This window comes from Chenopodium album, chromosome 13 (genome assembly GCF_948465745.1).
Source record: "Chenopodium album chromosome 13, dcCheAlbu1.1, whole genome shotgun sequence".
In the NCBI taxonomy this organism is placed as follows: domain Eukaryota; kingdom Viridiplantae; phylum Streptophyta; class Magnoliopsida; order Caryophyllales; family Amaranthaceae; genus Chenopodium; species Chenopodium album.
The window spans coordinates 24,306,620-24,320,453 of NC_137846.1; the positions used below are offsets into that span (position 1 = coordinate 24,306,620).

Consider the following 13,834-nt stretch of genomic DNA (forward strand, 5'->3'; position numbering starts at 1 on the left):
AAATCATTGGTATACCTTGTGTTCGGTTCGACAATTTTTTTGTTTTTTTTTTTTTGCTAATCACATGATCGAATGTAAGAAAGAGATGCTCATTTATGAAGAAGGTACATAGACACGTGGATAAGGAGAACCTATGCTAGAATTTTTAGGGGGAATGGTTTCACTAGTAGAAAAAATGCTATTTGTAACTAGCGAAATTGACTTTTTGTAACTGGCATTGTTGGTTGCGAATGCCACCGTTACAACTAGTGAAAATTATTCGTAACCGGCTAATGTTAGTTACAAATAATGTACTATTCGTAACTGGCTTAACCTTACGCCAGTTACAAATAGTCTATTTTCCCACTTATAAAGAATACTATTTCATAACTGACATTAAGTTACGCCGGTTACAATTAGGGTATTATTTGTAACTAACATAGCCTAACGCCAGTTACGAATAGTATTTTTTTTTTTTTAAAAAAAAACATCTATTAGTAACTAGCATTAGAATACGCCAATTAATAACAAATATATAAATTTTTTTATATAAATATTTTATTCGAATACAAGCTTGGTAGTATATCCTTCCAAACGACTCATTGTCAGATGGGTTAAAACCTGTTACAATTCAACCTAGAAAACACGTATTCCAAATAATTCCACATAACTTGAATTCACCCACTACATACAATACAATCAAATACTCCAAATAATTCCAGACAACTTAAATTCATTCACAACAATACACCAAAATAAAATATACTTTCCACAAAACAACTAAAACTTGAATTAAAATAATTATTGATTTCTAATTTAGGAATGTAGTAACAATAATCAGTAGGCTAAATAAAAGTAGATATATAGAAATGTGTTATAAGTTTTATTAAGCTAAATTCGATTAATCATAACATCGATCAATAAGATAACTAGGCTTTCAACAAAAAATTAAGTATAATAAACTTAACCCATTATTCTCGAATCTCGTTCAATTTTACATTGTTGTAGGGTGCAAGTCTTGCCAAATACTCCTGCTAAAAAAATAAATAAATAAATAAATAAAAAATAAAAACACATATGTTTATTATTTAAAAATAAAACATTGGCCAAAATACGTGTATAAAACATTTAACTTCTTTAATAATTATTAACTAATTGATTCAAACCACACTCTTAAGGATTAAGAATATAGTGATTAAACTGTTGTTATCACACATCCTATGTCAGTTGCCCAGTTTATAAGTCAAACAATGACATTTTGGGCAGCTTTACCAAATATTTGACATTATGAGGGATATAGATATAAAAATTTTACAGCTAAGATAAAGCAAGATCTTACCAGTTGAAGTTCATAATAATGTTATAACTTTAAAATAAACTTATAAATTCCAAGACAACTTACTCCAAGCAAATGCACGAATAGCCAGCTTGACAGTTTCTTGCCCTCGATGTTTCTTTATAATTCTTCTCTAGAAATAAACTCTTATTGAGTTAGAGTTTCTTCCAGTTGCATTAGCCTTCAAAGCTGAAAAGGTGCCAGATGGATCTGTCTAGTACAATGCCGGTACATTAGTGTGTGGGTCGAATCCCACAATCAAAATGGACAACCTAAATGGTCTAACGCCACCACTTTGGGTATACTTATGTTGAAGTCCATCAATGTATCGAGTTATATACTCAACTGTTACTGGATCTTCCAAGGCCAACTTGTGGCTTGACACTCAATACATGCCCTGTTTATTAGAACACAAGCATCTACTTTGAGCCCAACACAAGCTAAAGCAAAATGATCGTCAAGGTTTACAATTTTTCCGACCGACCTGCAAATGAGAGGAGCATAGTGTTTTATATATATAACACAAAATGCGTAAAGTCATGCCTCTTGCACTTTCACAACGAAAAAAAGAAGAAACAGAGGCTTGAGATATGATGCTAGAACAATTAAGTGAGTAAAGAACTCTAATAAAGACGACATATAAGTATTATAAAGCTTAATTATTGAAAGCAATATGAGAGTATGAAACAGACAGCTTCACCCGAGAATTCTTGAAACAAAGAATCAAAAGTAGCAATATATTTTAGCCAACATACTATTTTTCTTTTAACAAGAAAAGGAAATTATATTATAAATAGATGCTTAAAGCATCAGAGCTAATCAATTTTGAGGACAAAAGTAGGCCACTATAGTGCTATTGAGACTAAAAATTGCACTCATGGTGCCTGACCCAACCGTAGGCAACAGAAATTTAGAAGACAGGAAATTTAAACGCAGGAAAGTAATTAAAAAACTAGAAAGGTTATTGTTGATAGTGGAGCTGGGATGCTCGAGAAGCTGAACAAAGAGAACTAGCTGCCACCACCCTCACCCATAGTAATGGTGTTGGCCAGCTCCTTGGTGTATGTTGCAGTGAGAGCACTTAGCCAACATACTATAGAATGTACAGTTTGTCATATATTGATTAACATGAGAAGAATAATCTATAATTCTAGCTAGCACCTTCCCAAAAATCCCAACCCATACTCCTTCCATAAACCCCATTTTGAATCAGTCCATTCATCTAAATCCTTCATCTATATCATAATATGCTTCCATTGCTTTCCTCTATCATTTTGTCTCAAAAATTACATTTTAACATCTACGTGAAGACCAAATTCAAAGTTAGCTAAGCCACGATTGTTCAAAATTATTGTGCTGTGGAAATTTCATTTGAAAACTGATTAAAATATAGAAAGAAAAGAATCAATGGTGGTGCAATTATCTCATCTGCACACATCTGGATGATACTTTAAATACCATACTATACAAATCCAATCAGATTTATCATTTTAATACTTTAAATTCCACAAAAATTAACAGAAAATCAAAATTGATTTAGTTAAGAATTTACAGTTGAAAACTCTCAAATTAGATCCAAATCAATGAAATTTCACAAAATAATACATCTCTAATAAGATAAAGAATTAAACCAAACCCAAATTTCACAAAATTTAACAGGATAAAAAAAATTTAACTCAAAAGATGTAACATATAACTAGTTAGTAGATAAGATAGAACATGAGATTGATACTGCTAGAATGGTAACCGATAAATAGTTCTGAAATTAATCACATGAAAGCAATAAAAGGCTTAAGTAACAATAGACCAATCTAACATATGAAACAGCAATCTTACCCAAGCAACCAGATTCTGAAATAAAGCTCTGAATTTAGTTCTGAAATTCAGCTCTGAATTCAGTTCTGAAATTCAGCTATGAATTCATTTCTGAAATTTAGCTCTGATTTCAGTTCTGAGCTTCAGTTCTGAAATTCAGCTTTGATTTCAGTTCTGACTTTCAATTCTGCATTCAGTAATGAAATTGACTATTAGAAGCATGCTCTAGCAATACACCATCATCAGATATAAAATGCTGCAGCCAATCTGTCTACAAATAACAAAAGAATGGATTCATGAATTCAGATTTGTTGAGCCTCCTAAGACAACTCAACTGAGTTGTACGCTTATTAACCGAGTACATATTATTGCAGTTCAAGTTGGAGTTCTTAGTCAAAGATTTTGTGCCCTTGTCTTGGAAATAGGAGATATCTAGCTAATCATCTATTTACGCACATAGTCACACACACACGCACAGAGTATGAGTATTTGATACCATGTTTTGTTCAACTCAACTAATTGTTTCTAGCCAGCAAGCTTTGCAAAAGGGTTCTGTTGAAAAGTTGGAAGAAATAACTTAAGAACAAATGAAAAGGAACAATAAATGCAGAAATAGATAGAAAGACAACAGTTATAACTTCAACTCAAAAGGATCTGGAAATGTGTAGATGACCAGTAGTTCACTAGTTCAACACAGCCTATGAATCGATTATTTTTTATTTTATTATTGTATCAACTCTCTACTCTCTAGACCTTGAATGCAATTAGACATTTATTTATACTAATGATAAAATCATGGGCTTATTAACTAGCAAAACAGTTAAACAAGTGATAAAAAAAACAAGATCATAAACACAAGGTTACTCAATAAGCAAAGTAATTAAATCAGGGAGTCAATTTAGAATTAAGTGACTACTTATTCAATTCATGCCTTAAATTCTACATCATATTATCACTTTATCACTACTACAAGAAAAAATATAACTCCATATCACACAACAACCGTCGGATAATGATGCCACTCGTGTAAAGTTTGTGAGCAGCTCAATCAAGGGATCAATAAATCAATTAAGCCATGCAAGTAAAAAAAAAAGAGCTAATTAAACATGATAAGCTAAAATCTTCAAACAAATTCAGTCACAACAATGACCGAGGTTTAAAAAATAAGGCCCGAGTGGGCATTTTTTTCACAACTGCTAATTGAAATCCTATATATATCTGGACAAAGATACTTCGCTACCTACTAATTTGCTCGAGGGTCCACTTTGAGAGACAGAGAGTAACCCCTGATGCAACTTCCATATATTTGTATATGTTTACCAGATTGTCCATGTGAGGAACAAGGAAAATTTCTGCAAAACGAGAAAGAAGACATGTAATTAAGATACAGTCATATTTCAATACTTAGAAACACCAAAAACAGAACGATACTCAATACATTAGCAGCATCCAGGCTTATACCAAAACCATCCAATAACGCATAGCTAAATAACCCAGAAACTTTAACCTCGAATTTCTTTCTAATTAAGGTTGTAGATTCCACCGCAATAAGATTGATTTGGCGAAAATCATTTTAATTGACAATGAAATGAATGTAGTTCAAATAAATCAAGTGTAATTTGATTGAAATTGCTGAAATTTGATAGAATTAATTGCGCTAAAAAAATCGATTGAATAATTTGCCCTAAATTAGAACTTTGAAGTTCCTTTTAATCTACCTAAATTTCGAATCAAAATATTGAAATTCGAGGAATATATGATTGAATTATAACTACAATTTAATTGTATAATTCGAATAATGAATATATACTGCAATTATTTTAACAAATTCGAATCAAATTCCTACAGAAGAGGAATAATTCGAAACTCACCTAGTTAGTGCAGTGGTGGTGCAACGGTGCAGTAGTACGGCGGTGCTTCAATGGGTACGGCGGTGCGCCGGTGTGCCGATGGCTATGGGAGTGCGTCAATGGGAGCGGCGGTGGGTTCGGCGGTGCAGAGACTGACGCTTCTTTCAGAGTAAATGAGGTGAAAGTGAAAATTAGAGTGGGATATATTTCTCTTTCATGAATAGATTAAAGGATTGAGGGTAAAGTAATTCTAATATCTTTAAAAAAAATAAAATAAATAAATAAATAAATAAATAAATAAAAAACTCAAGAAAATATACCATTAATTAATTGATTTTTTTTTTTTTAGTAATAAACAATAGAGAACGGTTATCATAGATTCATAGGAGATGGTTCTCTATTTATAAGTTCATAAAACACCTCTAGCAGAAATATGTTTTATATAAGGAAATTTTAGAAAATAACACCCGAAGAAAGAAGGAATTTTGAATTTAACACCACAAAATCTCAATGTTTTATTATAACACCACATAACAAATTTAAATTTTGGTTTCACCACCTAAATGGTTAAGACGTTAGAGAAACTGTTAGTTGGCCCCACTGTAACGGCTATTTTTTTTTAAGTCTTCTATATAGTTGCGATATCCTACAAACGCATTCAATTGATGATATGTGTACACTAAATTAGGGCTCAAATTTTGCGAATCAACAATCAAATTGGCGAAATTGTCTGCTGTAAGCATCATTCTTCAGGGAAGCAAGAATTGAACTAAGGTAATTGCGTCAATATGACTGCAGAAAACCCTAATTTTGTGAAGAATTGTTAGTTGGTATGAAAATCAGTCCATGTTGTTGAATTAATTGCATAATTTAGTTCGCTTGTGTAAGTAATCATGTAATTGGTACTTATTTCATGGAGTAAGTGTGTTAATTGTCATCATATTTGGGGAAAAATGAATTTAGGAATCATCGCAAAATTTTAATTGTGGGTTTTGATTTTTAAGACTGATTGTTTGATTTCCTTGGTGCATTTGTTTGTTTTTTCATACTTTGAATGGTTTTTTGTTATTGTGGATTGAATATTGATGCAGATGTCTTTCATAAGTTCCTCTCCTTCAAGAGAGAAGAAGTGCAAGTGTGGTGTACCCTTTGCGAGGCTCATAAGTTGGACAAGGGAGAACCCAGGAAGGAAGTTTAGAACATGCAAGTTCTATGATCCTTTAACTGAGAGCAGGGGCTGCAAAGCTTTTGAATGGGTTGATGAACCTGATGGGACGGCCTGGCAAACAGAGGTCATCAACAACTTATTATTGGACAAGAAGTTGTTGAAGGGAGAAATTACTGACTACAAAAGGGAAGTTGATGACTTTGGTGGACAGATGAGGTGTTTGCTCAATGAAGTGGACAGCCTGAAGATGAAATGTAAGGAATTAAACTCAGACAGGAAGAAGATGAACAGAGAGATGAATGGAAGGAATGGAAGATCAGAGCACTTTGTTCTTTGTGTTGTAGTTGGGATTAGTTTTGTCATGATGGTGATGCTAGTTATTGGGGGGTTTATAATGCTTAAAATGTAATTTATCCTAAGGCATGAACAGTAATAGCACTCTATTTGTAATGGTTTAGTAGTGGCATTGAACCACATTTGCAATCTAATGTACTCAATTACTTTTGGAGGGAATGATTATATATGCAACTATGTACCAATATTTGTCAAGTATTGAAACCAAATGACCAAATTACTTGCATTGCTTAACAAAATAGGCTTTTTCAAACCTAAAACCAAAGTTGAAATTGATCAAAATAAGCTTACAAAGCTTACACCAACAGTACCAGTTCAAAATACAATCAAATTGTTAAATATTGTCTACTGCATGATAATGTTCAAAACAACAACAAAAAAGTCTAGGTGGGATACTGGTTACAACACTTAGTTCATTGAGTCAAATTTACATCCTTGAAAGTCTGCAGCTTGGATCTTCTTGTCTGAACCCCATTTTGCCTCACTGTTTCTGTTCCTCCGAATTCAGGTTGACTTGAAGAAGGGGTGGTATGTTGGCTGGACCTTTACTTGGTTGGTTGACTACTTGAACCTTTCCTCTTGCTCAGTGGTTCACAGCCTGGTTTGTTTTGGGGGAAAGTGTTGTTTCAATGCTGCCTGGACCAGCCCTTACTGCACTCTGTGGTGACCATTAAAAAAAAAAGGTGAAGATGCTACAAATTAAAAAAAAAAAAAAAAAAAAACAAACAAACAAACAAAAACCAAATTGAACAATTTCCAAAGGCTACCTTTTTAGCAGCCCTGATCTCACTCTTTTTCCTCTGCTCAACTACCCATGGTGAATTTAAAGGGGGTCTCCCTGCAGATTTTTGCTCACTTGGTTCGGGAACACTAGGTGCTTGCAAGTCTTGGCATAGTGGCCTAATCCACCACAATTTTTGCATTGATTCTTCCTTTTCTTTCCTTCTTTTTTCCCCCCTGCTGCAGAACATCCCTCTCCAGGCTTCAGCTTCCTTTTATTGGATTTGGGCCTTCCAGGTTGCACCTTAAAGGCTGGTGGTTGAGGCTCTCTCATGTTAACCTTGTCTCAGTGCTTTGGGCCTGTCATTGGTTAAATCGCAGGCTGGTATGCTGCTCTGTAGGTTGCCAAACTGTAATAGGGGTTCACATATTGCTCAGCATCACTTCTTTGATCCATTATGCAGGCAAAGGCATGAACACATGGCAGGCCTGTCAACTGCCAATTATTGCAAGAACAGGTGAAGTTTCCTAAGTTAACTAGAACTTGGTCATCCTTGAGCTGCACTTCATAAGTTTCATCCCTGACAGCTTGAATAATGCAATTCCTAGCCACATAGCTCATCCTTTGAAACAACTTATGAACATAGGGAGTCAAGTTGCTTCTGATTTCCTTAGAGTCCTCCCATTTCTCATTGTTTCTCCTCATCATGTACCTCCTCATCCATTCCATTTAGGTGAGGATTGGTTTGTCTCTTGCATCTTTAATAACTGCATTAAAGGTCTCACACATGTTGTTTAGTAACATGTTGGACCTGCAGTTTCTACTGAATGCATGTCTGCACCAGTGTTTAATGGGGATCTTGGACAAGTAATCATAAGCCTCCCCATCAAGCTCCTTAATTTCATTCATTGCTATTTCATAGTCAAGCTATGGACATAACAGTAAGAGTATAGTCAACACTTGCAGAATATGAATAGATAAATGAAAAAAGCAAGAGTGTGATCAATTACTTGTGTTGTTGCCCTTGTAGCACTCCAAAAAAGTTCCTTGAACACTGACCCAGTGAACTTCAGCTTGAAATTTTCCCAAATATGCCTAACACAGAACCTTGTTTCTGCATTTGGCACTACTTCAGCTAAAGCTTCAACTAGTCCCTGTTTTAAAGCATCCAAATACACCAATCATTATTCAAATAAAGTTAAATGCAGAACACACTAATCACAAGAGAGAGGAAAACATTTTTACCTTCTGCCTGTCTGACATGAAGGTGAAACCTGCACCATCTGAAATTCCAAGAGTATTCATCAATGAATCCAAGAACCACACCCATGTCTCCTTGTTTTCTGCCTCACAAGTTGCCCAAGCTATAGGGTAAATGCTGCTGTTTCCATCTTAAGACACTGCTACTAAAATCTGCCATGGGTAAGCTCCTTTCAAGTGACAGTCATCCACCCCAATAATTGGCCTACAACCCCTCAAGAATCCATCCTTCAAAGGCCTCAAACACACAAACATTCTCAAAAACAAGGGAGACTCAGGCTGGTCAATTCCATCTACCACTATATTACAACCAGAACCTGGGTTGTATTTCATTACAACCTTCCCATAATCCCAGACCCTTGCATATTGCTCCCTTGCAGAACCAAAAATAATCAACTTAGCACTACATCTAGCCATCCAACACCTGAAGTAGGTCACTTGAACTCCCAAATCTTGCAGCACCCTATCTCTGATCTGCTTAATCTTCCATGTAGGGTTACTTTTGAACTCCTCAAGGTACCTCTCTGCAATGAATTCTACAGTCACCTTCTTGTTCTCCTTGTTTCTTACACATCTGTGCTTTAACCTCATGCTCTTAATTTGCCAAGTCTCCTTCCTAACTAACTTTGTAGCATGAATCTTGAAGTTGCACCTCACTCCACCCTTGCAAATACACATAGGCATCCTACTTTTCTTTGTCTAATACTTACATCCACATCTGTTCCTACACTGAACAGTAATCCTACTACTATCATTGTGTAAAAAGTAGTATTCATACCTATTCTCAATTGCATGCACTCTAAGGGCTTTCCTCAACACTGAAGCACTGCTGAACTTAAGTATGTTAACAAGAACAACAGGCCTTGTGAAGTCAGTTTTCTCATTAAACCAAGGACTATTGTCCTCTTCATCTGATGAACCATCCTGGCTCCTAAGCTCATCTGACTCTCCCTCAAGTTCTTCCTGCAACTGAACCTCACTCACATCCAAGTTCTCATTCAGCCTTGACCTAGGATCCTTTGTAATCCCTTGGTCATGTACATCCAGTTGCTTCCCAAGACTCCTTGTTACCTTCTCCAAAATTTCTTCAGAATTCTGTATAAACCACCTCTCATCCCCACTATCATACTCCTCCTCACCAGGCTCCCAAGTTATGTCTATGTCACTCCTGTCAGTTGAAGAATACCCCTCCTCACTCCCAGATTCACTGCCCTCACTAACATCCTCAAAATCCAATCCCTTGGCTACAGATTTCTTTTTCCCATTCCCCTTATCCTGCCTAGATCTAGATTTAGGAGGAGATTCATCCCTTTTACTGACCTTAGGATCAATTTTGTTAAGTCTTGGGCTCTTCCTAACTAGTACAAGCTTTCTTGTACTCTTCCCCTTTCTCTCAGCCTTTTTTGGAGTGGACTGGGCCTCATGTATGGGCCTTAATGTTTCATCTGCAGTCACAAACACTTCTACATACCCTTCCACACCCACTGTTTCTAACAGCCCCTTAACCTCCTCTTCATTAACTAACTCCCTCCTACCTGTGTTAAAGGTCCTCCCTCTTTGTTTATACCACAATCTGTAATTTGGTGGGACATGGACATTATAATTAACAAACCCACGCACAGCACCTTCCCTCAGATAATGCACATCTATCTTGTCCCCTACCACATCCCTCCTCCAATAACATAACCCACCACACCAGCAAAGCAAATGTTTTGTTTTGGACACTCTTTTGGGAACAAAAGCACCCCCACTCTGAATACTATATCAATTAATCCTTCTTGGTTGTTGGCCATTTATCTATCCAATAAACAGGTATAATGTAAGTCAACACAAGGCAACATTTCTCAACGTAATTACACAGTCAAACAAATGGTTTAATCAAGAAAAGCCAACATATTTAACACAACATATGTACAAACCAGTCAACAGTTCACAATAATCAACTCAATAATTAAACAAAAAAGCTAACCAATTGCACTAATTGAACCATAAAATAATCACACACAACTTTAATTACATGGTCGCACCGTACACAAAGTAATTCATAACCAATTTTACATTTATTAGGGTTCCTATTTTTTTCCCCCAAAATACCCTACAATCCTCATGAAAATGGCATAATTAACTTCAAAACTTGTTGAAAACTACTTTATAGGGTTCGAAAAGTACCTGTTTTGGAATCTTGCTGCTGTTTCTGTCAGAATCCATGAAAGATCCAAGCTTTTTTTGGTTCAAAATGGTTGACGACTTCACGCTGAGTTGTTTCGCTCCAATACTAACACCTCCCTTCGCAATTCAATTTCTCAACTAGACAATTCAACTTAGGGTTTGAATTGCCTTCAGAATTTTGGTTGTTGATGAATTAAGGATTCGAATTCAATGAAGGAGGAGTAGTGGAGCATTCAATTGCAGGAGAGAGAATCGTATAGAATATGAGGAAATTTGGAGGGTAAACTAACTTGTGGGACCCACACATAATTTCCGTCACATAATCTGTTATCTGGTGGTGAAACCAAAATTTAAATTTTTTATGTAGTGTCATAATAAAACTTTGAGATTTTGTGGTGTTAAATTCAAAATTCCTTCTTTCTTCAGGTGTTATTTTCTAAAATTTCCTTTATATAATTGTAGAGAACGCCTGTCTTTGCTAACCGTTTTGTATTTTGCGATTCTTATTCTAGTGTTCGTAGTAGTGTTACTCGGCTAACTTATAACAACAAAATTTAATTCGAATTTTAGGGCTATTATTGAATTAAGAAAGGGAAAATTACAAGAACCCTAATTCGAAAAATTACATACCTTAAAACCTTGATATAGAACCACTAAAGCTGAACCCAAATTCGAAAAACCAAAACAATACTGAATGGAGTGAAGAAGAAACTGTAAGAGGAAGAAGGAGTTTTCACCAGTAGCGCGAGAAGTTGGAGCGAAAGTGGAAACAATAAAAAGTTTAAATCTTTTGTTTGTTTTCAGCAAGAAATTGTTTCCTCTAACTTCAACAAAAATTTAATGAAAATTAAATAAAATTAATAAGAAGTAGTAACTTAATATTTGTAACTGGCGTTTGTAAGATAGTTACAAACTTTTTGGTCAAAGTTTTTTGACTTAATATTTGTAACTGACGTTTGTAAGCTAGTTACAAATGCTTTGGTTAAAGTTACTATGACTTAATATTTGTAACTGGCGTTTGTAAGCTAGTTACAAACTTTTTAGTCAAAGTTTCTTTGACTTAATATTTATAGCTGACATTTATTTAGTCAGTTACTAATAAAACTTCAAATAATAATAAACCACATATTAGTAACTGGCATTTACTACGCCAGTTACTAATGTCATGAAATTTGTAACTGGCATTATCTTAGTCGGTTACTATTGATGCTTTCGTAACTGGCATAACATACGCCAGTTACTAATAGGGCATTACACATAGCAATTTTTGTACTAGTGTTTGATACAAAAGAAGAAGAAAACATGAAATCTTGGTGAGAAGCTTGCATCGCGCTTTTTCTTTGTGGCTGTTTATGAGTTACTTATTGCCGCCTTGTGAGGAAAGAAGTTTGTTGTTGTTGATGTTTAATTGGAAGGAAAGAAGGAAGGAATGACGTTCCCCTTATTCTTCTAATTATTGCCTAGTGATTTTAGACTCAAGTATTGTGGAAGGATGAACTCACTTAATGCATTGACTCAATACTCGGATTGGAAAGGAAGAGTGCATGAAATAATTTTGAAAACTGATAGGAAATACTCCACTTATTCCTATAATGACGTAAAACAACGCATGCATGGTCTTATTATACGATCATAAACAATATAGTGCATTACTCGAAGAATGACTCAACAAGTGTGATAAGGTGAGTTTATTAAGACTCGTGATATGATCGTATGGCTAGACATGAAGACGGTGTGAAAAAACGAAGGATCAAAGGACCAAATAGCACGGAAGACTAAAAGACAAACTAATTTGATTAATTTTGTCCAATCTTAATGTTTGTGCTTAGGGTTGCTAATCGAGCGAGTCGATCACAAGCTAAGGGGTGCTCGACTCGTGCTTGAAAACGATAACTCGTGCTCAACTCGTGCTTGTTGCTCTCTAAACGCATTAACCTACTGCTCGACTCATGCTCGTTTAATTAAATCGTAGCTCGACTCGTGCTCGACTCAGCTCGTAACTCGTGAAATCCCATAATCTAGTTTACAATTTTCCTAACAGAATCATCTTATGAAATTCTCGAGGTTAATGTAAATTGGAAGAAAAATAGATAGATAGCCATAATTGCAAGATAGTATGCAGAATTTGAAAGTTGCAAATTGCTAAAGGTTTGATATATGAGAATGCAAAATTCTTCAAATATCAGACAACAAAAAAAAAATAAGCTTAAAGATATCTGAATGTGAATATCAATTAGAAGAATAACACAAAATCTACAAGAAATAAGAGTTAAGATCGAATGCTTGATCCTTGTTCAAAACTGCAAATAGCCTTTTAGTTGATCTTGAAATCTTGATCCCTTGTTCCCTCTTCAGATCTAATTCATGTGAGACTATTGCTTAATGGTAGAGAGAGAAACAACTAGGAGGAACAGCAGCTAGGACTTTGGGAGTTAGATAGTGTTTTAGGATTTATTTTGTCTACTAGTAGTATTAAAATGAGTAAGTAATTTGTCTTTCAGTCTTTCTAGAATTAAGGCCTTTAGGCCCAATATATCTTTCCTATTTGGTTTTACTCTTTATAGAATAAGCGGAGCACTTATGTATAATACCTAATATTTTGTTTTAATTTTTCTATATGCAACGATTTTTAACATATTCAAATTTTACATTTCTTATAATATTTTAATAGAAAAAAATTATCGAGCTGCTCACGAGCTTATCGAGTCGAGCAATAGCTTGCTCAACTAGTGCTCGTTAAGGTTTCGAGTCGAGTCGAGTTTTGACCGAGCGTTGACCGAGTTGCTCACGAGTTGCTCAACTCAATTAGCACCCCTATTCGTGCTATTTACTAGGTGAAAACGGTCCATTGGCAATCGTTAGTCATAAATAAAATAAAATTAATCACAATCAAAGACAAAGAACACATGTCAAGATTAGCACAATAATCACAAAAGAATAGGAAGATTGACTATAGAGTTCTAGAAGAGTAATGACTCATGGGAAAAGATAAATAAATAAAAATAAAACAACTACAATCCTATGTTATACGAGTTGACACGCATTAGAGGACTAAGAGAAGTACAAGATTGGCTAAGACTAGATTGACACAAAAAAATAATAATAATAAATAAATAAATAAGAAGGTTAGACGCTAAAAAGACACCAAAACTGGATAGGCTGTAGTATTTCGGTAATTATTT

At 34.9% G+C, this 13,834-nt stretch overlaps 1 protein-coding gene and 1 long non-coding RNA gene across 4 annotated transcripts; both read right to left on the reverse strand.

Annotated features, from left to right (window-relative positions):
- Positions 1-758: 758 nt before the first annotated feature.
- LOC145576531 (uncharacterized) lies at positions 759-5,560 on the reverse strand. 3 transcript variants are annotated; one of them, XR_014098425.1, is made up of 5 exons: positions 5,002-5,560; positions 4,451-4,482; positions 3,152-3,317; positions 1,382-1,799; positions 759-1,013 (listed from the first exon to the last, which is right to left on the reverse strand). It is a non-coding gene; the product is annotated as an uncharacterized LOC145576531 (long non-coding RNA). The 3 variants fall into 3 exon arrangements; XR_014098423.1 differs by lacking the exon at positions 3,152-3,317; XR_014098424.1 differs by lacking the exon at positions 3,152-3,317 and having other exon boundaries at positions 4,371-4,482.
- A 2,032-nt stretch (positions 5,561-7,592) lies between these two features.
- Positions 7,593-7,952, reverse strand: LOC145575405 (uncharacterized). The gene has a single exon (XM_081633280.1). It carries the CDS (start codon positions 7,950-7,952, stop codon positions 7,593-7,595), a length of 360 nt encoding a protein of 119 aa, XP_081489406.1.
- Positions 7,953-13,834: the final 5,882 nt, after the last annotated feature.

Excerpts from the sequence above, each read along its gene's own strand:
- LOC145575405 (XM_081633280.1), bottom strand. The coding sequence starts at position 7,952 with ATGGAATGGATGAGGAGGTACATGATGAGGAGAAACAATGAGAAATGG.